Below are 24,419 nucleotides of genomic sequence, written 5' to 3'. Positions count from 1 at the left end.
AAGCTGTCGATCCCCGGGTGTCAGAGTGTATGGGAGGATTTGGGCAAGTGCCTAGGGCCATTATCACCTCTGTTACCCTGGAATTTTACACCTGTACAGGCATGTAATGTTGTTGAATTGGTACAGTTTTTGGAAGAGGGGACCCTTGTCTGCCCCAATAAAACACAGCGAATTCTAATGTTGTGTTGGGGCCTGGCCTACACCTATCAATGGATAGGCCTCATGTCCTCAATAGTGCAAGAAGGTTTCTTGCTCCGAGGGCACACAAATGGACACTGAGAGGGTTTCTCGCTCTGAGGTCACATGAACAGACACTGTGGCTAAATGAGAGACCCAACCCTCAACTTCCATAGTTGCTCCTGTTAGTAAAAGAGGAAGAAGCGCCTCCTAAGAGGGAGCAGGATGAAGAATCAGAAGAGGCAGCCTGTTCTGCAGCAGGACACCCACAAGAAGAAGAGAGGGAAGAGACAGAAATCATAAAAGATGCAGAAACTGCCCAGTCCCTATCCCTGAGTGAGCTGCAAGATATGTGAAAAGATTACAGAGGACAGCAAGGTGAGTGAATTGATACCTGGTTGCTCTGATGCTGGGATAGTGGGGCCTACGGTCTGGAACTAGATGGTAAGGAAGACCAGCAGCTGGGATCCCTCACTAGGGACCATGGAATCAACAAAGGGATCGAAAGAGGGACAGCCATCTGCAGGCTCTGGAGGCAGCTCCTATCAAGCATGAAGACAAGGTATCCCCCTCAAGGAAGATCTTGTAAACTACATAGGCAAGTGGACTACGGCAGAGAAGGTATCCAATATTTGAGAGAATGAGCTGTGGTGGTGGACTACAGAGACCTGGACAACAACCAGGCCTCCAGTGATCCAGATGATGTCTAGCGCACGTAGCCTACGTGGCAGAAGTTTGTACAGAATGCACCAATATCCTATAACAACGCTCTGGTGATAATGAACTAGGCAGACGTTGAGGCATCAACTGTGGATAGACTGGTCTGCCAGCTCTGGCAATTCGAAGAAAATCTCTCTTTCCCCTCCCCCTCTACACAACAGGCCTGCATCTCAGCTGTGGAAAGGCTGTCCCACCAGTTCCAGAGACTTGAAGAGAATATGAAGAATATCTCTTCTTCCTTGCCCCTACAGGCCAGTGTCTCAGCTATCAAGAGTGCTGTATGGAGTCGGTCTTTTTCTGCTCAAAGGAAAGGGACCTGTGGGCACACGCCATGTGCCACTCTGTGGTTCTATCTGTGAGACTATGGGGAGGACATGAGGAAGAGGGAAGATGTACCTACCTTAGACCTGGAATTGCAGGGAAAAACAGCAGCTGAAAAGGGTCCATGCGGAAAGATTACTGCTCCAGTTGCTGTCAAGCAATTCCCCAGACGCACTAGAAGGTCTGAGGGTGCCTCTCATCCTTCTGATACCAAGTCAATGAACATATGTCTGTGTGGCTTTGAACACCACTCCTGGTACCATGATGTAGGGACTTCTGGTTTGCAATTACAGGAGTCAGGTAATGAATGCTATGAATAGGAATAGGGGGGCCCTGCCTCCAGCCAGGCAGAGGAAAGGGACAACTGGGTTTACTGGTCTGTATGGATTCAATGGCCTGGCTCATCGGACCCATGGGAGTATGAGGCTTTGGTGGACACTGGTGCACAGTGTACCCTAATGCCATGAGGGTACAAGGGAGCAGAACACATCTGGATTTCTGGAGTGATGGGGGGATCTCAACTGTTGCCTGTGTTGGAGACCAAGGTGAGTCCAACAGAGGACAAGCAGCAGAATCATCCTATTGTGACTTGCCCAGAGGCCCTGTGTATCCTTGGCATAGACTACCTCAGAAGAGGGTACTTCAATGACCTAAAAGGGTGCCAGTGGGCATTTGGTGTAGCTGCTGTGGATACACAGAAGATGAAACAGCTGTCTGTGTTGCCCAGCCTCTTGGAGGATCCTTCTGTTGTGGGGTTGCTGAAGGTTAAAGAACAGCAGATGCCAGTTGCTACCATGACAGTGCACCAGTGACAATATTGCACCAACTGAGACTCCCTGGTTCCCATCCATGAGCTGATGCATCAATTGGAGAGCTAAGGAGTGATCAGCAAGACTCACTCACCCTTTAATAGTCCCATATGGCCAGTGCGAAACTCTGACCAAGGGTAGAGGTTGACAATAGACTATCATAGCCTGAATGAAGTCATGCCACTGCTGAGTGTTGGCGTAGCAGACATGCTAGAGCTCCAATGCGACTTGGAATCGAAGGATGGCAAGTGGTATGCCACAACTGAAATTGCCAGTTTGTTCTATTGATCCCTTTGGAAGCAGAGTGCAAGCGATATTTTGCTTTCATGTGGAGGGGTTGTGGCAGGTGCACCCGCCCAATGAAAATAGGGCTGAAGTGTAGCAGCTATTGATTACCTTTTTGTTCTCGGGGCTTCATGGTAGTTGGGGCCTTTAGCCAATAGGAGCCGCTATTGACTACAGATCAGATTCAGCCTGGGTATAAATGGAGTCCCCTGGAGCAGCATGCTGTGGTTGAGGACTCTCCCTTTGGGTTGGGACACCACCCAAGGAAACTCCTTGAGGTGACTTGGGTTGAGACACTGCCCTGAGAAGGTCCTTGAGGTTGAGAGCCCTCACTTGTTAGGTGAGTGATAGAGTGCTTTGGGTTGTCATTAAACCCTGGGAAGTGGTGCTTTGTTCTGCGTTTTGGGTTCTCCTTAAACCCTAAGGAGTTCTTTGTTCTGCGTTTTGGGTTGTTGTTAAACCCTAGGAAGTTATCCTGTTCTCCTCTCAGGGACATTCAAACCTGTAATTTGTGGAGGGCTAGTTAATTGTGTTGGCAATAAATTTTTAATTTTTGGTGGTTGGTTATTTGAGAGCCTCCATAACAAATTCGTGTAGTCAGCAGGATGTCAATAGAGGAGTTATTATAGAAGTATAGCTGTGCTCCTTCTCCCCCAGATGTACAATGGATGAAATAGAAGTGGTTTGATCCAGTGGCAGTTGTGAGAAAGTTGGAACAAAGCTCAGGAAGTTGGTGGAATGGCGGAAGTAAAGGAAAAATGTGCACCATTTTAGGTGCCTGCTTGATTCAGGCGCAGGATTATTTTGTAGTAGTGAAGAAAGATAATTTAGAGGAGCGACTGGAAATTGATTGTTTGAAGACAGAATTGTTACGAGAGAAGGCAGTTATTAGAAAAAGAAAATGAAATTTTGTTGGCACAAGGTGGGAACCCCCGAACCACCATCCACACAACCCCCTAGACAGGACCTGAGCTTAGTGAGCTTCAGGTTAAATATTCGCGTAAACCGGGTGAAACTGAGTATTTGTGGAGAGTTTCTTTGACGGGGGGGGGATCGAATTTTGTTGAGTGATGACGAGGCGGGAGGTTTCTGGGGTCCTGGAGTGTTTTTAAGTGACGGACCAGTGGGTAACCAGTCGATAACATCTTGAGTGGCTTACTGGGCTGGGGGTGTGGACCCTAAGGAGAGGGGGGAACCTGTTACCATTAAGGTGAAAGGATTGTTGGAACTGGCGGAGGGAGTACAAAAGGCAGCTGGCATTCAGGCGATGGATGAGAGGGGGCGGTACAGAATATCGCTTGCCGGGCCAGTGGATCCCAGCCCCTTTAGAGCTCTTATTAGAGGGCTCCTGGATGCCTTAAAGATACACGTCGAGTCCCTCAGAGAAAGGGTACAAAGAGCTATTGAATGCAACCAGCGAAACCCCCCCACCCCTCACGTGCACGTGTTAACGTGGGCAGAAGTGTTACATGATCTGGTTGCTTATGGGCGAGAAATGGGCTGGACTGACCCGAGTGGGGGTGAAGATGGAAGCCGGAGGGTTCGGCAAATCAGTCAGAAACCCCCTGGAGAAGCCTCCTCGTAGAAAGTTTAAACCGCCCCGGGATAAGTCAGGTCGATTTTACGATTCAGGAGGGAATCATCTTTGGCGGAAGGCGTTGGCACTGGGGGTACCCCGGGCAGTGTTGCATGGGCAACCTACTGGTAATATCTCAAAGTTGGTGCAATTGCTGGAGGGCAGAACTCGAGAACAAAGGAAAAATATTAGGGTTTGATGTTTTGGCAGGTAAACAGTGGTGTTTACCAGATGGCAAAGTGTAGAGTTTTGGAGTTAGATGGACAGAAGTTACCTGTGTCTCTCAATATCCACTGCCAACTGCTGCCAAACAGGGTATTTTTGAGATGATTAATGATATTGAAAAAAGGATTATAAATGGTACACGCTCCCCTTAGAATTCTCTGGTGTGGCCAGTCGGCAAACCAAACAAAAGGTGGCAATTAACAGCCGATTATGGGCGGCTGAATGCCCATCCAGGCCCTTTGTCAGCTGGGGGCCTGGTGCAGCTGGGCTGGGTGCAGCCCTGCAGGAGCTCACCCGCCAGGTCTGGGACCGGTTCTTTGTGGTTCCTTTGCAGGAAGCAAACAGAGATCGCTTTGCTCCCATGTGGAAAGGTGTACAATTTATGTTTGCATGTCTTCCCCAGGGCTACTGGCACTCGCCGACAATTCCTTGCTATGCACTGGCTCAAAAACTCGCTAAAACCACGCCTGAAGAAGGGGTTAAGATCTCTGGGATCCCCCTCCTGTGGGAGTCACGCAGCGAGAAGCTGCGAGGAAGTGCTATGTGCAATTAGATAATTATTGCCACACATGGCAGATAGAGAAGGAAACACCCAAATCAATTTAATCAGATAACAGGAGCCACTTTACTGCTGGGGTGGTCCAGGAGTGGGCACACAAGGAATACAGTGGGTTTGCACACCCCGTACTATCCTCAGGCTAATGGACATTGTTGACATGCTTGGGAAGCCTTAGATAAAGGTGGAAAAACTCACCATATTAGTGCCCAATAGATAATTACTAATTTTTAACTTGATGCCTGGGTTCTGATCCAAGGCCTAGTTCTGTTTTTTTGTTAGGATCTTGGAGAAACAGATGACTCTGGCATCCTGATTGGCAATGGTGATGGTGATCCATATGGACAATCAAGACTTGGATGACAAAGTGGTGGCGAAAGAATCTTGTGAAATGGGCAGCATTCAGAAGAATATGACTGAACTTGGTGCTATGGTGTTATTGCTACTTTAGGTCAAAAAATGAAGAAAGTGGCAAGAGACTTGAGGCAATTATTGTGTATTAAGCATTAATTGGTTAATTGGATATGTTTGACTCTTCCTTGTTAGAATGGTTAATCAGCTTCCTTCAATTTTGATTGTAATACATTGTATGGTTGGGGTTTTTTTAAAGATTTGATTGTATAATCATCTAGGAATGACAATCCACAAATATGGAGACTCACCTGGACCGCACTCCCTTTTAACCTTAGAGGCAAGACTGCACCACCACTTCAAGGAAACCAGCTGAATCATGACTGTAGTCATGGGGTGGATTGTGTGGCAGGTGCACCCGCCCAATGAAAATAGGGCTTCTTGGCTGCTGAAGTGTAGCAGCTATTGATTGCCTTTGTTCTCAGGGCTTTGCGGTAGTTGGGGCCTTTGGCCAATGGGAGCCGCTATTGACTACAGATCAGATTTGGCCTGGGTATAAATGGAGTCCCCTGGGGGAAGCTATTTTGAACTTGTTCCCTGGAACAGCATGCTGTGGTTGAGGACTCTCCCTTTGGGTTGGGACACCACCCAAGGAAACTCCTTGAGGTGACTTGGGTTGAGACACTGCCCTGAGAAGGTCCTTGAGGTTAAGAGCCCTCACTTGTTAGGTGAGTGATAGAGTGTTTTGGGTTGTCGTTAAACCATGGGAGTGGCGCTTTGTTCTGCGTTTTGGATTGTCCTTACACCCTAAGGAGTTCTGTGTTTTGGGTTGTTGTTAAACCCTAGGAAGTTATCCTGTTCTCCTCTCAGGGACATTCAAACCTGTAATTTCCAGAGGGCTAGTTAATTGTGTTGACAGTAATTTGTAATTTTTGGTGGTGGTTTGGTTTTTTTTTTTCTTATTTCATTCAGGTTGGAAAAGACCCTTGGGATCATCGAGTCCAACCATCAGCCCTACTCTACAAAGTTCTCCCCTACACCACATCCCCCAACATCACATCCAAACGACCCTTAAACACATCCAGGGATGGTGACTCCACCACCTCCCTGGGCAGCCTATTCCACTCTCTGACCACTCTTTCTGTGAAAAATTTTTTCCTAATGTCCACTCTAAACCTCCCCTGTTGCAGTTTAAAGCCATTCCCCCTTGTTCTGTCACTAATTACCTGTGAGAAGAGACCAGCACCAACCTCTCTACAATGTCCTTTCAGGTAGTTGTAGAGAGCGATGAGGTCTCCCCTTAGCGTTCTCCTCCTCAAACTGAACAGTCCCAGCTCCCTCAATCTCTCCTCATGGGATTTATTCTCCAGGCCCTTCACCAGCTTCCTTGCCCTCCTCTGCACTCGCTCCAGCACCTCGATATCCCTCTCCTATTGAGGTGCCCAAAACTGGACACAATACTCAAGGTGTGGCCTCACCAGTGCAGAGTACAGGGGGACTATCACCTCCCTACTTCTGCTGGTCACACTATTTCTAATACAAGCCAGGATGCCGTTGGCTTTCTTGGCCACCTGGGCACACTGCTGGCTCATGTTCAGCTGCTTGTCAATTAGAACCCCCAGATCCTTCTCTTCCAGACAGCTCTCCAGCCACACCTCCCCAAGCCTGTAGCGATGCATGGGGTTGTTGTGGCCCAAGTGCAGGACCTGGCACTTGGCCTTGTTGAAACTCATCCCGTTAATGTTGGCCCACCGATCCAATCTATCCAAGTCTCTCTGTAGTGCCTCCCTATCCTCATGGAGATCGACACTCCCGCTTAACTTGGTGTCATCTGCGAACTTACTGATGATACACTCTGTGTCCTTATCAAGATCATCAATAAAGACGTTGAACAGAAAAAGTCCCAACACTGAGCCCTGAGGAACACCACTTGTGACGGGCCACCAGCTGGATTTAGCTCCATTGACTACCACTCTCTGGGACCGTCCATCCAGCCAGTGCTTGACCCAGCAGACCGTTCGCTCATCCAGGCCACGGGCAGCCAGTTTTTCTATGAGAATCCTATGGGGAACTGTGTCGAATGCTTTTTGAAAATCCAGGTAGATAATATCCACAGCCTTTCCCTCATCCGATAGTCGGGTCATTTTGTCATAGAAGGAGATCAGGTTTGTCAGGCAGGACCTGCCTTTCATAAACCCATGCTGACTAGGCCTGATCCCCTGGTTGTCCATTATGTGACTTTTAATGGCACTTGAGATGACCTGCTCCATGACCTTCCCTGGCACCGAGGTCAGACTGACAGGTCTATAGTTTCCTGGATTGTCCTTTCTGCCTTTCCTGTAGATGGGTGTCACATTTGCCACCCTCCAGTCCAATGGGACCTCCCCAGTTAGCCATGATTTCAGGTAAATCATGGAAAGCGGCTTGGTGAGTACATCTGCCAACTCTTTCAGCACCCTTGGGTGTAACCCATCCGGTCCCACAGACTTGTGTGCATCCAAGTGGTGTAGCAGGTCTCTGACCACCTCCTCTTCAACTGTGCTGACCTCATTCTGCTTCCCCTCCCCATCTCCCAGCTCATGAGGCTGGGTATCCAGGGAACAGCCAGTTCCACTGCTAAAGACTGAGGCAAAGTAGGCGTTGAGCACCTCAGCCTTTTCCTCATCCTTAGTTACCATGTTTCCCTCTGCATCCAGTAAAGGAGGGAGATTTTCCCTAATCCTCCTTTTGCTGTTAACGAATTTATAGAAACATTTTTTGTTATCCTTAACAGCTGTAGCCAAGTTGAGCTCTAGCTGTGCTTTGGCTCTCCTAATGCTCTCCCTGCATAACTTCACTACATCTTTATAGTCTTCATGAGAGACCTGGCCCCTCTTCCAAAGGCAATAGATTCTCCTTTTGTTCTTGAGATCCAGCCAAAGGTCCCTGTTTAGCCAGGCCGGTCTCCTTCCCTGCCTGCTTGTTTTTCGACATGTGGGAACAGCCTGCTCCTGTGCCTTTAAGACTTCGCTCTTGAAGTATGTCCAGACTTCCTGGACTCCCATATCCTTCAAGGCAGCCTCCCAAGGGATTTTGTTAGATTTGAGAGCCTCCGTAACAGGGGTGTCCAATACACCTGGAATCAACTGCCCCAGGGGTGAAAGCACAGTCCTACCATTTGCCATGGACTGATACAGACTGCACTGGAACAGGGCAAAGTCCTGGAACACCTGCAATACATTGATGACATCATCACGTGGGGCAACAGAGAGGAAGTGTTTGAGCAAGGGAAAAGAATAATCCAGATACTTCTGAAAACTGTTTTTTGACATAAAACAAAGCATGTTCAAAGAACCTGCACAAGATATACAGGTTTTGGGCATAAAATGGCAAGATGGACATTGTTGCATCCCAATAGATGTGGTCAGTAAGATAACAGCTATGTCCCCACCAGCTAACAAGAAAGCAACGCGTGCTTTTCTAGGCACCATGGGATTCCATAGAATGCATATTCTGGGTTACAGTCAGCTTGTAGATCCTCTCTATTGAGTGACCCAAAAGAAGAACTGTTTTGAGTGGGGCTCTGAGCAGGAGCATGCCTTCAAACAGATCCAACAGGAGATAATTTGTGAGGTAGCCCTTGGGCCAGTCCAGACAGGATGAGATGTGAGAAATGTGCACGACACTGCAGCCAGGGAGCATGGCCTCACCTGGACCCTCTGGCAGAAAGCGCCTTGAGAAGATACTTGAGGTCAACCTATAGGGTTTTAGAGCTGGGGATATAGAGGATCCAAGGCCTGCTACACCCTGACTGAAAAAGAGATATTAACAGCATATGAAGGGGTTTGAACTGCTTCAGAAATAGTTGGTACAGAAGCACAGCTCCTCTTGGCACCACGATTACCTGTGCTGTACTGGTTGGTCAAAGGAAGAGACCCCTCTAACCATCATGCACCCAATGCTATGTGGATTGCATTGATCACGCAGTGGGCCTGAATGGGGAACGCCAGCTGCCCAAGAATCCCGGAAGAGATCGTGGACTGGCAAGAAGTCAGAGATTTTGGAGCATTGCCCAAGGAGGTGACTCATGCCCAAAAGGACCCACTGTAAAATAAATTACTGGAAAATGCTATATGCTCTGTTTACTGATGGGTCCTGTTGTATTAGAGAAAACCATTTGAACTGGAAAGCTGCTCTGTGGAGTCCCACATGACAAGTTGCAGAAACTGTCACAGGAAAAGATGAGTCAATTCAGTTGCTGAAGTGAAAGCCATCCAGCTGGCCCTAGAGACTGCTGAATGAGAAAAGTGGCCAGTACTTTGTACTAATTAGTGGATGGTGGCAAATGCCCTGTGGGGTGGCTACAACAATGGAAATGGACCAACTGCAGAGGCAAACTCATCTGGGCTGCTGCACTGTGGCAAGACATCCCTGTTTGGGTAGAAAACACTGCTGTAAAGGTACGTCATACAGATGCTCACATGTTGAAGAGCTGCACAACCAAAGAACATTCAAACAAAGAGCAGGTAGACCAGGCTGATGGAACTGAAGTGGCTCAGGTGGACCTGGACTGGAAGCATAAGGGTAAGCTATTTGTACCTCAGTGGCCCCGTGAAACACTGGGACATATACGGACAGATCATAGAATGATAGAATGGTTTGCGTTGGAAGGGACCTTAACGATCATCTAGTTACAATGCCCCCTACAACGGGCAGGGACACCTTCCACCAGATCAGGTTGCTCAAAGCCCCATCCAACCTGGCCCTGAACACTTCCAGGGAGGGGGCATCCACAACTTCCCTGGGCAACCTGTTCCAGTGCCTCACCACCCTCACAGTAAAGAATTGCTTCCTCATATCTAATCTAAATCTACCCCCTTTCATTTTAAAACCGGTACCCCTCGTCCTATCACTACACTCCCTGATAAAGAGTCCCTCCCCATCTTTCCTGTAGGCCCCCTTGAAGTACTGGAAGGCCGCTATAAGGTCTCCCCGGAGCCTTCTCTTCTCCAGGCTGAACAACCCCAACTCTCCCAGCCTGTCCTCATAGAGGGAAGGTGCTCCAGCCCCCTGATCATCTTCGTGGCCCTCCTCTGGAACCACTCGAGCAGGTCCATGTCATTCTTGCGCGGGGGGCCCCAGAGCTGGACGCAATACTCCAGGTGGGGTCTTACGAGAACGGAGTAGAGGGGCAGAATCCCCTCCCTCGACCTGCTGGCCACACTTCTCTTGACGCAGCCCAGGACACGGTTGGCTTTCTGGGCTGTGAGCGCACATTGCTGGCTCATAGTCAGTTTTCCATCCACTAATACCCCCAAGTCCTTCTCCACATGACTGCTCTCAATCCACTCATCGCCCAGCCTGTATTTGTGCTTGGGGTTGCCTCGACCCACGTGCAGGACCTTGCACTTGGCCTTGTAGAACTTCATGAGGTTTGCACGGGCCCACCTCTCAAGCCTCTCCAGGTCCCTCTGAATTGCATCCCTTCCCTCCAGCGTGCTGACTGCACCACACAGCTTGGTGTTGTCAGCAAACTTGCTGAGGATGCACTCAATCCCACTGCCCATGTCGCCAACAAAGATGTTAAACAGCGCTGGTCCTGACACCGACCCCCGAGGAACGCCACTCGTTGCTGCTCTCCACTTGGACATCAAGCCATTGACTGTAAGTCTTTGAGTGCGACCACCCAGCCAATTCCTTATCCACCGAGTGGTCCATCCGTCAAATCCGTGTCTCTCCAATTTAGAGACAAGGATTTCATGCGGGACAGCGTCAAATGCTTTGCACAAGTCCAGGTAGATGACGTCACTTGCTCTTCCTTTATCCACCAATGCTGTAACCCTGTTGTAGAAGGCCACCAAATTTGTCAGGCACAATTAACCATTAGTGAAGCCATGTTGGCTGTAACCGATCACCTCCTTATTTTCCATGTGCCCCAGCATAGTTTCCAGGAGGATCCGCTCCACGATCTTGCCAGGCACAGAGGTGAGACTGACTGGCCTGTACTTCCCCGGGTCCTCTTTTTTTTTCCCTTCTTAAAAACGGGGGTAATGTTTCCCCTTTTCCAGTCAGCAGGAACTTCACCGGACTGCCCCAACTTCTCAAATATGATGGATAGTGACTTAGCCACTTCATCCGCCAGTTCCTTCAGGACCCGCGGATGCATCTCATCAGGTCCCATGGACTCGTGCACCTTCAGGTTCCTTAGATGGTCTCGAACCTGATCTTCTCCTACAGTGGGCGGTTCTTCATTCTCCCAGTCCCCGCTTTTGCCTTCTGCCTCTTGGGCGGTGAAGACTGAGGCAAAAAAGTCATTGAGTACCTCAGCCTTCTCCATATACCGGGTAACCAGGTCTCCCGTTTCCTTCTGGAGAGGGCCCACATTTTCCCTAGTCTTCCTTTTATCACCAACGTACCTATAGAAGCTTTTCTTGTTGCCCTCGATGTCCCTGGCCAGACTTAATTCTATCAGGGCTTTGGCCTTCCTAACCTGATCCCTGGCTGCTCGGATAGTTTCTCTGTATCCCCGCCAGGCTACCTGTCCTTGCTTCCGCCCTCTGTAGGCTTCTTTCTTGTTCATCCATGCAGGCCTCCTGGCATTCTTACCCGACTTCCTCTTTGTCGGGATGCATCTCTCCTGAGCTTGGAGGAGGTGATCCTTGAATGTTAACCAGCTTTCTTGGGCCCTTCTTCCTTCCAGGGCTTTATCCCATGCAACTCTGCTAAGCAGATCCCTGAAGAGGCCAAAGTCTGCTCCCCTAAAGTCCAGGGTAGCAAGCTTGTTGCGTGCCCTCCTCGCTGCCCTAAGGATCTTGAACTCCACCGTTTCATGGTCACTGCCCTTGAGCTTCCCACTCCCCACCAGCCCTTCCTTGTTGGTGAGAACAAGGTCCAGCATAGCACCTCTCCTCATGGCTCCTCTATCACTTGGAGAAGGAAGTTATCATCAACGCATTCCAGGAACCTCATGGATTGCTTGTGCCCTGCTGTGTTCTCCCTCCAGCAGAATTCGGGGTGGTTGAAGTCCCCCATGAGGAACAGGGCTTGTGAATGGGAGCCTGTTCCTATCTGTCTATAGAGGGCCTCATCTGCTCGTTCTTCCCAGTCGGGTGGCCTGTAGCAGACGCCCACTATAATGTCTCCTGTCCCTTCCCTCCCTTTAATCCTGACCCATAAGCTCTCGGTCGGCTCCTCATCCATCCCCAGGCAGAGGGGACATAGAGGGTGACACCCCCTCCTCCCCCCCTCATCTCCCCTGCCTGTCCTTCCTAAAGAGCCTGTATCCTTCCATTCCAACACTCCAGTCGTGGGAGTCATCCCACCACGTCTCAGCAACGCCAATAAGATCGTAGCCCTGCAGGCGTGCGCACGTCTCTAGCTCTTCTTGTTTATTCCCCCTGCTACACGCATTTGCATAGAGGCATTTTAGTTGGGCCCCCGATGAAGCTGACTTACTGGTTGGAATTCCTTTGTGCTGCTCTTCAGGTGATCTCCTGCTGACCTGTGATCCCTCTCCAGGCTCTCGGCATCTATTGCTGGCACTGGCATCAAACTGGTAGGAGTGGGATGGATTGAGGTTCCCTTCCCCTGGCAACTTTAGTTTAAAGCCCTCTTCCCCAGCTTGGCAAGCCTATGACTGAAGACGCTCTTCCCCTTCTCTGACAGATGGACCCCATAAGCCCCCAGTAGACCAGGTTTCTCAAGGCGAGTCCTGTGGTCTAAGTAGACGAACCCCTGGCTGTGGCACCAGTCCCATAACCAATTGTTGATTCGCCAGATTCGACTGGCCCTTTCAAACCCCTTCCCTTTGACCGGGAGGATTGATGAAAAAACTACCTGCGCTCCAGAGTCTCTTACCACCGCTCCCAGGGCTCTGTAATCCTTCTTGATACTCCTCAGACTGCTCCTGGCTTTATCACTGGTGCCCACATGAAACAACAGCAGCGGATAATAGTCGGTGGACTGTACGAGGCTCGGTAGTCTCTCAGTGACATCCCTGATATGAGCCCCCAGTAAGCAGCACACCTCTCTAGAGAGTGTGTCAGGTCATCAGATGGGTGCCTCTGTACCTCTCAGAAGAGAGTCGCCTACTACTATCACCCATTGCCTTTTCTTAGTTGCGCTGGTTGTTATACGGGGAGCAGATTGGGCTGCCTTACTCAGCTCCAGCATCTCTCCTGATGCAACCAACAGATGGGCTTGTGATCAAGGGGTGGACTTGACCACTGAAGCCATTGCACAGGTTATTCATGAATGTGAAACATGCATCATAATCAAGCGAGCCAAGTGAGTAAAGCCTCTTTTGTACAGTGGCTGGCGGCTGGGATATCAATATGGGGAGGCCTGGTAGATCGATTATATCACACTGCCACGGACCCGCTGAGGCAAGTGTCACATGCTTACAATGGTAGAGGCGACCACCAGAGGGTTGGAAACTTACCCTGTAATGCATACCACTGCCCAAAACACCATCCTGGGCCTTGAAAAGCAAGTTCTGTGGTGGCATGGCACCCCAGAAAGAACTGCCTCGGACAACGGGACTCATTATTTCCAAAATAACTACATAAGCACCTGGGCCAAGAAACATGGCACTAGTTGGGTGTACCACATTTCCTATCACGCACCAGCCTGCAGAAAGATTGAACGATACAATGGACTGTTAAAGACTATACGGATAGCAATGGGCACTGGGACATACAGGCACTGGGGAGGCAAATTTAGCAGAAGTCACTTGGCTGGTTAACACCAGAGGATCAGATGACTGACCCGGCCCTGCCCAAACAAAACCCCTATGTGCCTTAGAAGGAGGTAAGGTCCCCATAGTGTGTGTAGGGAACTGGCTGGGAAAGACAGCTCCTCCATCAGGAAAAGGCGAACCTGTTCATAGGATTGCTTTTGTTCAAGGACCCGGGTGTACTTGGTGGGTAATGTGGGAGGATGGGGAAATCCAGTGTGTCCCTCAAGGAGATTTAACACTGGGGGAAAATAACCCATGTTTTGAGTTGATTATGGGAAGTACTACAGCAGGAATCACCTGAACCAACCTGAGCCTCGCAAGAAGATGGGCAAGTGCGGCAGTGTCCCAACCTGAGTAGGCTTTGGTGCCCAATAACTCAACACAACACACTGCCTCTCCTGTACTGAGCAGCCACCATAACAGATGGACCTCAACTCATGGACTTGAAGTGCTAAGGCTTGGACAATAAGCCCAAGCCAGAGTTGACCTATAGATGAATCCTGTACATTTTATAACTGATAACCATTGTGCTAATAGGTATTATACTAAGTTATAGCAAACCACCTATTTTGATGTAAAAGGTGGAAATACTGAAGCCTGAGCAACAGGCCCTGAACTGAAACTGCTAACTCCTTATGTAGTCATTAGTGAAATATGCATAGAAGATGTAGCTTAAACATCATAAAACATGTCTATCTTGAATGTATCCTTGTATTTCTTTATGTGTGAGCAAGATAACAAGGCCACAGAAACAGTTGTCTGGCCTTGTGACCTTGCTCATAAATTAACTAGATAAGCAGGGAAACTCCCTTAGCTTCTCCCTTAAGCCCTGGCCAGGCTCTGGGGGGAACCTAACGTGAGATGAAAACCAGATATTTCCGCTTAAAACAAAGGTGCCAGCTATTCTGGCTTACTGATTTTTAGGTATATAAGGCTGGGCCCGCTCACAGCGACTTTGGAAGCCTCACCTACGGGTGGACGCACCGCGTAGGATTTCCCACTTGCCGGGACAGGCTCTCCAAATCCTCGCTGTAACCGGGGCTGCCCAGCGACTGCGGATCTGGATGATGGTAACGTATGCAAGTGGTGAGGGATCTTTCTTAATCACTATTCTCTCTCTTTCTCAGGTAGTAATGATTTGATGCATTACCCTGTATTTTCCTATTTGTTTAAGCGCGCTACTCTGTCTTTTATTACTGTATGTTTTCTGTATTATTCTGTTATATTATTTAGTTATTTCTAGTAAATACGCCTGCTCTTTTCACTCTGGTGTCTGAGTGTAATTGGTATCCCTGATCAGCAAAACAGGACTAAATAAAAATTTTATGAAAATTTTACGGACATTTTATGGGGGTGGCCCATAGACTGAGGGAATGCTATCTGTGTATATATCTGTCCTGGTTTAACCAGGATAGGGTTAAGTTTCCCCAGCAGTGGGGGGGGGAGCTCTAGCCGGGTTATTCAGATACCATGCGGACGTCACATCCTGGCGCGACACATCCTGGCGCGGGAGCGCGGGGCGCGTGGTTTTATACATCTGCTCCTCTCACTCCTGTATTGGTAGATATACTTTGCCCTGTTCATTGTTATCACTGTTATTCTTATTGTTGCTGTTTGTTGTGTTGCTGTTGCACTGCTGTATTAAACCTGTCCTTATCTCAGACCGGGGCTTTGTATTTCACTCCCTTTGTGGGGGATGGGCAGCGGCCGCATGGTCTCAGACCCCGGCAGGGATTAAACCATCACAACTTTGGCGCTCCAACGTGGGGCTGGAGAAGACTGAGATAAGGACAAAAGGAGAAGGTGTGCTAGAGCAATCTGTTAGGTGTAATTTTTTTCTGATTTTATTTGCATTTGTTTGATAAGAAACAGTTGCAATGCTGACCAATTTGCTTGCGTGGTGGGGCTGGATTAATCCTTGTATCCCCTGTGTGTTCCCAGTGCTGGTGTTTGTTCTCGGTGGAAAATGTATCAAGGGTCTTGTTCTGCTCTACTGGTTACTGTCTGCTTATAATGGGCTCGTTTCGCTGCTTGTGGGGGTGCACCGCTACCTGTTTGCTGCCTGGGCTTTTGTTTGGGGTCTCACCCCCTCTATGGGTGAGCCAGGGGAAGAGATCCTCTCAGTTTTTGAGAGTTTCAGCTATCCCTGGAGCATCCAGGCCAGTGTGCTTGCGGCACAATGCTTTCTAAATGCCTGCCAAATCTTGTTTTGGGCCATGTGGTACTTCTCCAACAATAGCACCACCCGGAAACCTGGAGAAGATGGGCAAGTACCTGAGTGAGTGGTCACCCCCAACGTTCTGGGATTTCACTCCCAAACAAGTGCAGAGTCCTGATAAACTGGTGGAGTGTTTGGAAAAGGTGTGCTGCCAATCTGACAAACCCCGGGAGATGCAACTCGCTGCGATGTGCTGGGGGCTTGCCCATGCTTACCGCATCGCCCTTAACACTGATCACTGCCCTCAAGGGGGAGAGAGAGCTGCAGGATCTGAAGGTGAACCTGCTGGTACAGCAGCTGGGCCAGGGGGACAGGCAGTGCCAGTACCAGTCACCTCCACCAGCACAGCAGCTGGGCCAGAGGGACAAGCAGTACCAATATCAGTCGCCCCGATACGGAAAATGAAATATACCAAAAAATCCCCTCGCAGTGCACAGGGTGATAATGAACCAGGCCCATCACGAGAGCAGGAGAAAGAGCCGGAGGTAATCATCCGATCTCTATCCCTGAGTGAGTTGCGAGATATGCGGAAGGATTTCAGCCGCAGTTCAGGCGAGCAAATTTGCACCTGGCTGCTCCGGTGCTGGGATAGTGGAGCTGCTGGTTTGGAATTGGAGGGGAGAGAGGCCAAGCAGGTGGGACCTTTAGCCAAGCAGGCTGGTATTGACAAGGCAATAGGGAAACAGGCTCAAACCCTCAGCCTTTGGAGGCGACTCCTGCTCGCTGTGAGGGAGAGGTACCCCTACAAGGATGATGCTCTATGTCGGTTAGGCAAGTGGACCGACATGGAGAAAGGCATCCAAAACCTCAGGGAAATGGCTGTGTTTGACATGATCTATGGTGATCTGAATGATGAGCAGTCACCAATGGATCCAGATCAGGCCCCTTGCACACAGTTGATGTGGCGGAAGTTCCTGCAAAGTGGACCAGAGGGACGTTCCAAAGCATTAGCAGTAGCGTCCTGGTGGCGAGACACCCAGACTCAGACAGTAGATGAAGTGATTATCCAGCTCCGGCAATATGAGGGAAGTCTCCCTTCCTCCCAACATGCTTTGGTTTCGGCCGTAGAGGAACTGTCTCAGAGGCTCCAGAAAGTGAAACAGGACATGTCCTATGTTCCACCTGCACGGGCCGATGTCTCAGCTATTAGAAGCAGGCGTTTCCCCACCCAAGAGAAGGGCAGTGGAAGGCACACACCACGGGGCACCCTGTGGTTCTTCCTCCGCGACCATGGGGAAAACATGAGGAGGTGGCATGGACAGCCCACTTCTGCCCTAGCTGCACGAGTACAGCAGCTGAAAGGGAAGACCACCATGAAAGGGGAGTCTTCCAAGAGAGATGCAGCTCCAGTGTCCAGTCGGAAATCCCCCAGACAGAATAGAATGGCCAACAGTATGCTTGACCCTCTTGAGGGGAGCAGGAAGTCATTCTTGCAGGAGTCACTCTTAGATCAAGTGAGTGATGGTGAGCAGGATTAGAGGGGCCCTGCCTCCAGCCAGGTGGAGGAAAGGGATAATCGGATTTACTGGAAGGTGTGGATCCGATGGCCTGGCACATCAGAACCACAAGAATATAAGGCCTTGGTAGACACTGGCGCACAGCGCACCCTGATGCCATCAAGCCAAAGTGGGGTCGAATCCATCTGCATCTCCGGAGTGACAGGGGGGTCCCAACAGCTGACCCTATTAGAAGCTGAAGTAAGCTTAACTGGGAAGGACTGGCATAAGCACCCCATTGTGACTGGCCCAGATGCCCCGTGCATCCTAGGTATAGACTACCTCAGGAGAGGGTACTTTAAAGACCCAAAAGGGTACCGGTGGGCCTTTGGTATAGCTGCCCTGGAGGAGGTTGAGCAATTGTCCACCTTACCCGGCCTCTCAGAGGACCCCTCGGTGGTGGGGTCGCTTAAGGTTGAAGAGCAGCGAGTGCCAATTGCCACCAAGACGGTGCACCGGCGACAGTACCGCACTAACCGAGATTCCCTGGTCCCCGTCCATCAGCTGATCCGTCGACTAGAAAGCCAGAAGGTGATCAGCAAGACTCATTCACCTTTCAACAGCCCTATATGGCCAGTGAGAAAGTCTAATGGCGAATGGAGACTGACCGTGGACTACCGTGGCCTGAATGAAGTTACGCCAGCGATGAGTGCTGCAGTGCCGGACATGCTAGAGCTCCAGTATGAGCTGGAGTCGAAGGCAGCCAAGTGGTACGCCACGATTGACATCACTAACGCATTCTTCTCCATTCCAATAGCACCAGAGTGCAGGCCACAGTTTGCATTCACTTGGAGGGGTATCCAGTACACCTGGAATCCATTGCCCCAGGGGTGGAAACACAGCTCCACCATTTGCCATAGACTGGTCCATACTGCACTGGAGAAAGGTGGGGCTCCGGAACACCTGCAGTTCATTGATGATATCATTGTATGGGGGGACACAGCTGAGGAAGTCTTTGAGAAAGGAAAGAAGATAATTGAAATCCTCCTGAAGGCTGGTTTTGCCATCAAGCAACAGAAAGTTAAGGGGCCTGGAAGGGAGATTCAGTTCCTAGGAATAAAATGGCAAGATGGGCGTCGCCACATCCCAATGGAGGTGATAAACAAGATAACAGCCATGGCCCCACCAACCACTAAAAAGGAGACTCAGTCCTTCCTGGGCGCTGTGGGGTTCTGGAGGATGCACATCCCAAACTACAGCCTGATTGTGAGCCCTCTCTACCACGTAACCCGCAAGAAGAACGATTTTAAATGGGGCCCAGAGCAACAACAAGCCTTTGAACAAATTAAGCAGGAGATTACCCAGGCAGTGGCCCTCGGGCCAGTCTGGACAGGGCAGGAGGTTAAGAACGTGCTCTACACCGCAGCCGGGGAGAATGGCCCCTCCTGGAGCCTTTGGCAGAGAGCAGATGGGGAATCCCGAGGCCGACCTCTAGGCTTTTGGAGCCGGGGATACAAAGGCTCTGAAGCTAACTATACCCTGACTGAGAAGGAGATACTGGCAACGTACGAAGGAATTCGAGCTGCCTCAGAAGTAGTCGGCACTGAGACACAGCTCCTCCTGGCACCTCAACTGCTGGTGCTGGGATGGATGTTCAAAGGAAAGGCTCCCTCCACACATCATGCAACAGATGCCACGTGGAGTAAATGGGTTGCGTTGATAACACAACGGGCTCGAATAGGGAACCTCGACCCCCCAGGTTTAGTAGAAATGATCATAAACTGGCCAGAGAGCAAAGATGCTGGGATGTCACCAGAACAAGAGGTGAAACGTGCTGAGGAGGCCCCACCATATAACAAGCTGCCAGAGGAAGAAAAACAATATGCCCTGTTCACTGATGGGTCTTGCCGCATTGTGGGAAAACATCGACGATGGAAGGCTGCGGTGTGGCATCCCACACGACGAACCACTGAAGCTGTTGAGGGACAAGGTGAATCGAGCCAGTTCGCAGAGGTGAAAGCCATCCAATTGGCTTTGGATATTGCTGAGCGAGAAAAGTGGCCGAGGCTCTATATCTACACTGACTCGTGGGTGATGGCAAGTGCCCTGTGGATGTGGTTGCAGCAATGGAAACAGAACAACTGGCAACGCAAGGGCAGACCCGTCTGGGCCGCTGAAGTATGGCAGGACATTGCAGCCCGGGTGGAGAACCTCGTTGTGAAGGTGCGCCATGTGGACGCCCATATACCCAAGAGTCGAGCCACTGATGAACATCAGCATAACCAGCAGGCGGACCAGGCTGCTAAGATCGAGGTGGCTCAGGTGGACTTGGACTGGCAGCGTAAAGGTGAACTGTTCATAGCCCGGTGGGCCCATGAGACCTCGGGCCACCAAGGCAGAGATGCAACATACAGGTGGGCTCGAGATCGAGGGGTGGACCTCACCATTGACACCATCGCAGAGATCATCCACGGATGTGAGACGTGTGCTGCAATCAAACGAGCCAAACGGGTGAAGCCCCAGCGGAATGAAGATCGATGGATGAAATATAAATATGGAGAGGCCTGGCAGATCGACTACATCACACTGCCACAGACCCGCCGAGGCAAGCGCCACGTGCTCACAATGGTGGAAGCAACCACTGGGTGGCTCGAAACTTATCCACTGTCCCACGCCACCGCCCGAAATACCATCCTGGGCCTTGAAGAGCGAGTCCTGTGGCGACACGGCACCCCAGAGAGGATTGAGTCGGACAACGGGACTCACTTCCGAAATAACCTCATAGATGCCTGGGCAGAAGAACACGGCATCGAGTGGGTCTACCACATCCCCTACCACGCACCAGCCTCCGGGAAGATCGAGCGCTACAATGGACTGTTAAAAACTACATTGAGAGCAATGGGGGGTGGAACCTTCAAACACTGGGACACACATCTGACAAAGGCCACTTGGTTAGTGAACACAAGAGGATCTGCCAATCGAGCTGGCCCGGCTCAGTCAAAACTCCCACGTGTTGTAGACGGGGATAAAGTCCCTGTGGTGCGCATGAGGGATCTGCTGGGAAAAATGGTCTGGGTTAGTCCTGCGCCGGGCAAAGGCAAACCCATCCACGGGATTGTTTTTGCTCAAGGACCTGGGTGCACCTGGTGGGTGATGCAGAAGGATGGAGAGGTCCGATGCGTGCCACAAGGGGACTTGATTGTGGGTGAAAACACACCGTGAGTTATACTGTGCTTTTGTTAATTTTTCTTTGTCAGTGCTAATTGCTAAGTGGCAGCTGGATGTGACGCACATGGTATAGAATAAAGGGGTGGATTATGTCCTGGTTTAACCAGGATAGGGTTAAGTTTCCCCAGCAGTGGGGGGGGAGCTCTAGCCGGGTTATTCAGATACCATGTGGACGTCACATCCTGGCGCGACACATCCTGGCGCGGGAGCGCGGGGCGCGTGGTTTTATACGTCTGCTCCTCTCACTCCTGTATTGGTAGATATACTTTGCTCTGTTCATTGTTATCACTGTTATTCTTATTGTTGCTGTTTGTTGTGTTGCTGTTGCACTGCTGTATTAAACCTGTCCTTATCTCAGACCGGGGCTTTGTATTTCACTCCCTTTGTGGGGGAGGGGCAGCGGCCGCGTGGTCTCAGACCGCGGCAGGGATTAAACCATCACAATATCAAAGGATGGGAAGGGGAGAGGGAGTTAATTAGGATGTATTGGCCAGCGTAAAACCTGAGCGTGAGGTAAGTGGTATGAAATAAGGGGTGGAGATTGAACTGAGTCTGGCTAGGATGGAGTTAGTTCTCTTCACAGCAGCCCATATGGTGCTCTGTTTTGGATTTGTGACCAAAACAGTGTTAATAACACACCAATAGCTTAGCTATTGCTGAACAGTGCTTACACAGTGTCAAGGATTTCTCTGTTTCTCACTCTGCCCCTCCCAGTGGGTAGGCTGGGGGTGGGCAAGAAGTTGGGAGGGGACACAACCGGGACAGCAGGCCTAAACTGACCAAAAGGATATTCCATGCCATATAATGTCATGCTCAGCCAGTAGTGAGGCTGAGCGTGTATTCCAGAGAGGCACATACACATACATGGGATACTAACACAGGTGGCCACACAGAGTATAATAGACAGAATCATGGAATATCTCAAGACATGACCGGGATAGCTGGCCCAAACTGACCAAAAGGATATTCCATGCCATATAATGTCATGCTCAGCAATAAAAACAGAGATGGGCGGGTTGGGGAGGTAGCCATCGCTCGGGATACCGAGCTGGGTACGGGTCTACTTGTGGGGGGTGGTGAGTGATTGCCTTTGTATCACTTGTTTTGGTTTTTTTCTTTTATTTCTTCTTCCTCTTTCCTTTGCTTATTAAACTGTCTTTATCTCAACCCATGAGGAGCCGGAGTCAACCCACCGCGTGCCGTATTGCCGTTTTGGCTTCAAGAAGAAAAAATAAGCTAGCACAACTAGAGCATCAGCTGCCATTTTGGTGGGAGGCCTAGAATTTGACTTTAATGATAGGTTTTAGACTGAGAATCTTTATTTAGGATAAAAATAGCATTGAAAAATACTGTCAGGATTTCCTTTATCAGTTTTAACGGGAAATGTAACACTCATTGAAGCACACTACTAAGCAATGTTGAAATAGCTTTGTATAGGACATTGAAACAGTCACTTCTCAATCTGGTTTTTGTCTACTCCAGTGGTCTCCAAAGTGGGGTGCGTGCACCCCAGGGGATGCGCACGACTATCCATTGGGGTGTGGGAAGAAAATATTAGAACTTCTACTTATATTTATTTCTCTAAAACTTTAAGAAAGAAATTAACCTTGGCTAACATCTAATATACAGATTGACACTGGCACCCTCACTCGGTCCATATGTCAGACGGTTATGTCAGGTGCTGTACGCAAGGTGTCCTGGGGGAAGAGTGGGTGGGTGATCCACAACACGGAGGGGTTCACAGTGGCACCCTCATTCATTTGTTCGCTTTCAGCATATTGCAATATATTGCAGTTTACGTGTGCCCAGTTAAGTGGATTTACAGATTATATTATCTAGTTTTAACTAAACTAACCCTCACAGAATGGACATGTGGTTTACAAAGATTCCTGCAAAGAAACCGCAGATTGAAGATAATACTAATAATGTGAGCACAAGCGAACTACAAGAGCTGACCCTTCTACTCCTAGTAGGTGTACTCTTTGTCAGCCACATTGCAAGGTAAAACCAATGACAATCTAATCAGATATGACAAGAAGTTGGCCAAAAGAATTCTAAATTATCAAGACGACTATTTGAAATATGGATTTACATCCACTATTGTCAGTGTTGAACCTTGCCCTAAGTGTCTATTGTGCCTTGAGATATTAGCTAATGATAGTATGAAGCCATCACAATTAGACAGACATTTAAAAACTAAACATCCAGAACATGAAGACAAACCTCTACAATTTTTTCAGCGATGTTTCAAGTCATGTGATACTCCCACATACCATCGGGGAAACACTTGTTCTTCCTTCTGCGGTAAATAATGGCTGAAATAGTACACAGAAAGCAATATGGCGACAAACTAAAATGCATGTCTTTGTCAGCAAATGCCATTGGCAGATGCATAGAAAACATTGCTGAAGATTTGAAGAAACAAGTATTAGAATAAATTGCACAGTGTGGGAGGTGAAGGTAACGTTTTTAACAAGGCGTGAGAGAGTAACTGCTTTTCGAAAGAAACTCATGCTATGGAGAGACCATTTTGTAAACGGCTTTTTGGAAATGTGTCCATCATTATATGACTTTGTTGCTGAAAAATGATGCGTGTCACCTATAAAAACTCTCACATCCGTACACTTAAGAAACTTGGAAGCAGAATTTCCTAACCTGTTTAGAAATCCTCCAAATGAAGAGTTTCAGTGGGTTTTGAACATAAAAATGCAACACCTTCCGATTAGCTTTCAAGAGCAACTGATTGACATCATGGAAGATGGACATTTACTAGCCATATTTCAAGAAGAACCTTTGTATAATTAGTGGATGGGAGTGATAAATGAGTATCATGATTTAATAAGAACAGCCAATGATGCACTTCTTCCATTTGGATCTATGTATCTTTGTATCTTTCTCTCTAAATAGTCTTCAGTTAAACAATGAGTCTCAATTCATGCTTTGGTTCCTTCTTTCTTGATCTTTTTAGCACTAAAATGCTGTTTCGGGCAGAAAATCTATTTCTGCAGCACAGTGAACTCAGGATACTTCATTTTCAGCCCTGATGTGTGACACAACAGCATTCACATCAGTCACTGTGTATCTATCTTCCACATTCAGTTAGTGAGGTTGGATATAGCAACAGCTGGAAATTGCACAGTGTGCAGAAGCAAGCATTTTGATGGAGGACAGGCAGGAGACATTTGGCTGCAATTATTCCTTTGAGTTATGGATCAGACTACCATCTCTTGATTTCTGGCCTGCCAATCTCCTTACATCTGAATTATATTGAGGGACATTTTAAAATGATAGAGATCCCTGCAAGCATTCACTTCCAGTGCATCAAGTCTTCAATGCTGTCTGAGAAAAACTTAACTCCTTAAATAAAACTTAGCACCTAAAGAACTAGACTGGCACTTCAATAACAACATAATGCACTGCCACATAAGGGAACATGGCCTTTGCCAACTGTCCACCTGAAGTTTTGTAACTTGCATAGCTGTAAAAAGACTATGTTTTATAGACTGAGATGGTGTAAGAATGTAATATCTGGGGTTCCTATTAACAATTGACTCCATGGATACTTCCTGATATACTTGCATGTTTATGCATATCTGAGAGTTCCTGTGTTGCTTCACTTCAGAGAACAGATCAACCTGCTCCCACCAGTGCAGAAAGATAGGGGACAGCGGTTTCCCTTCAACATTTATTTAAGTGTGCTCCTGTGGCTGTATCAATATAAAGGACTGATTTTGATAGGTCCTCCAGCAATCCCCACATTGGATACTTGCCAAAAGGCCAATTACCTACACTGATGTTTTA

The 24,419-nt window shown here is 48.9% G+C and overlaps 1 protein-coding gene across 3 annotated transcripts in view; it reads right to left on the bottom strand.

Annotated features, from left to right (window-relative positions):
* Positions 1-24,419, bottom strand: part of LOC141917748 (SWI/SNF-related matrix-associated actin-dependent regulator of chromatin subfamily A member 2) — a 225,979-nt gene that overhangs the window by 82,170 nt on the left and 119,390 nt on the right. The window contains exon 3 of one of the 3 annotated variants that reach the window (XM_074811166.1): positions 12,857-12,917. The exons of the other annotated variants lie outside the window; for them this stretch is intronic. Coding sequence (XP_074667267.1) covers positions 12,857-12,917 — 61 coding nt within the window. The remainder of the gene's footprint in view (positions 1-12,856; positions 12,918-24,419) is intronic. 3 annotated transcript variants of the gene reach the window in all.

Source organism: Strix aluco, chromosome W (genome assembly GCF_031877795.1).
Source record: "Strix aluco isolate bStrAlu1 chromosome W, bStrAlu1.hap1, whole genome shotgun sequence".
Taxonomy (NCBI): Eukaryota; Metazoa; Chordata; class Aves; order Strigiformes; family Strigidae; genus Strix; species Strix aluco.
This window is presented reverse-complemented; position numbering and strand designations above follow the sequence as displayed.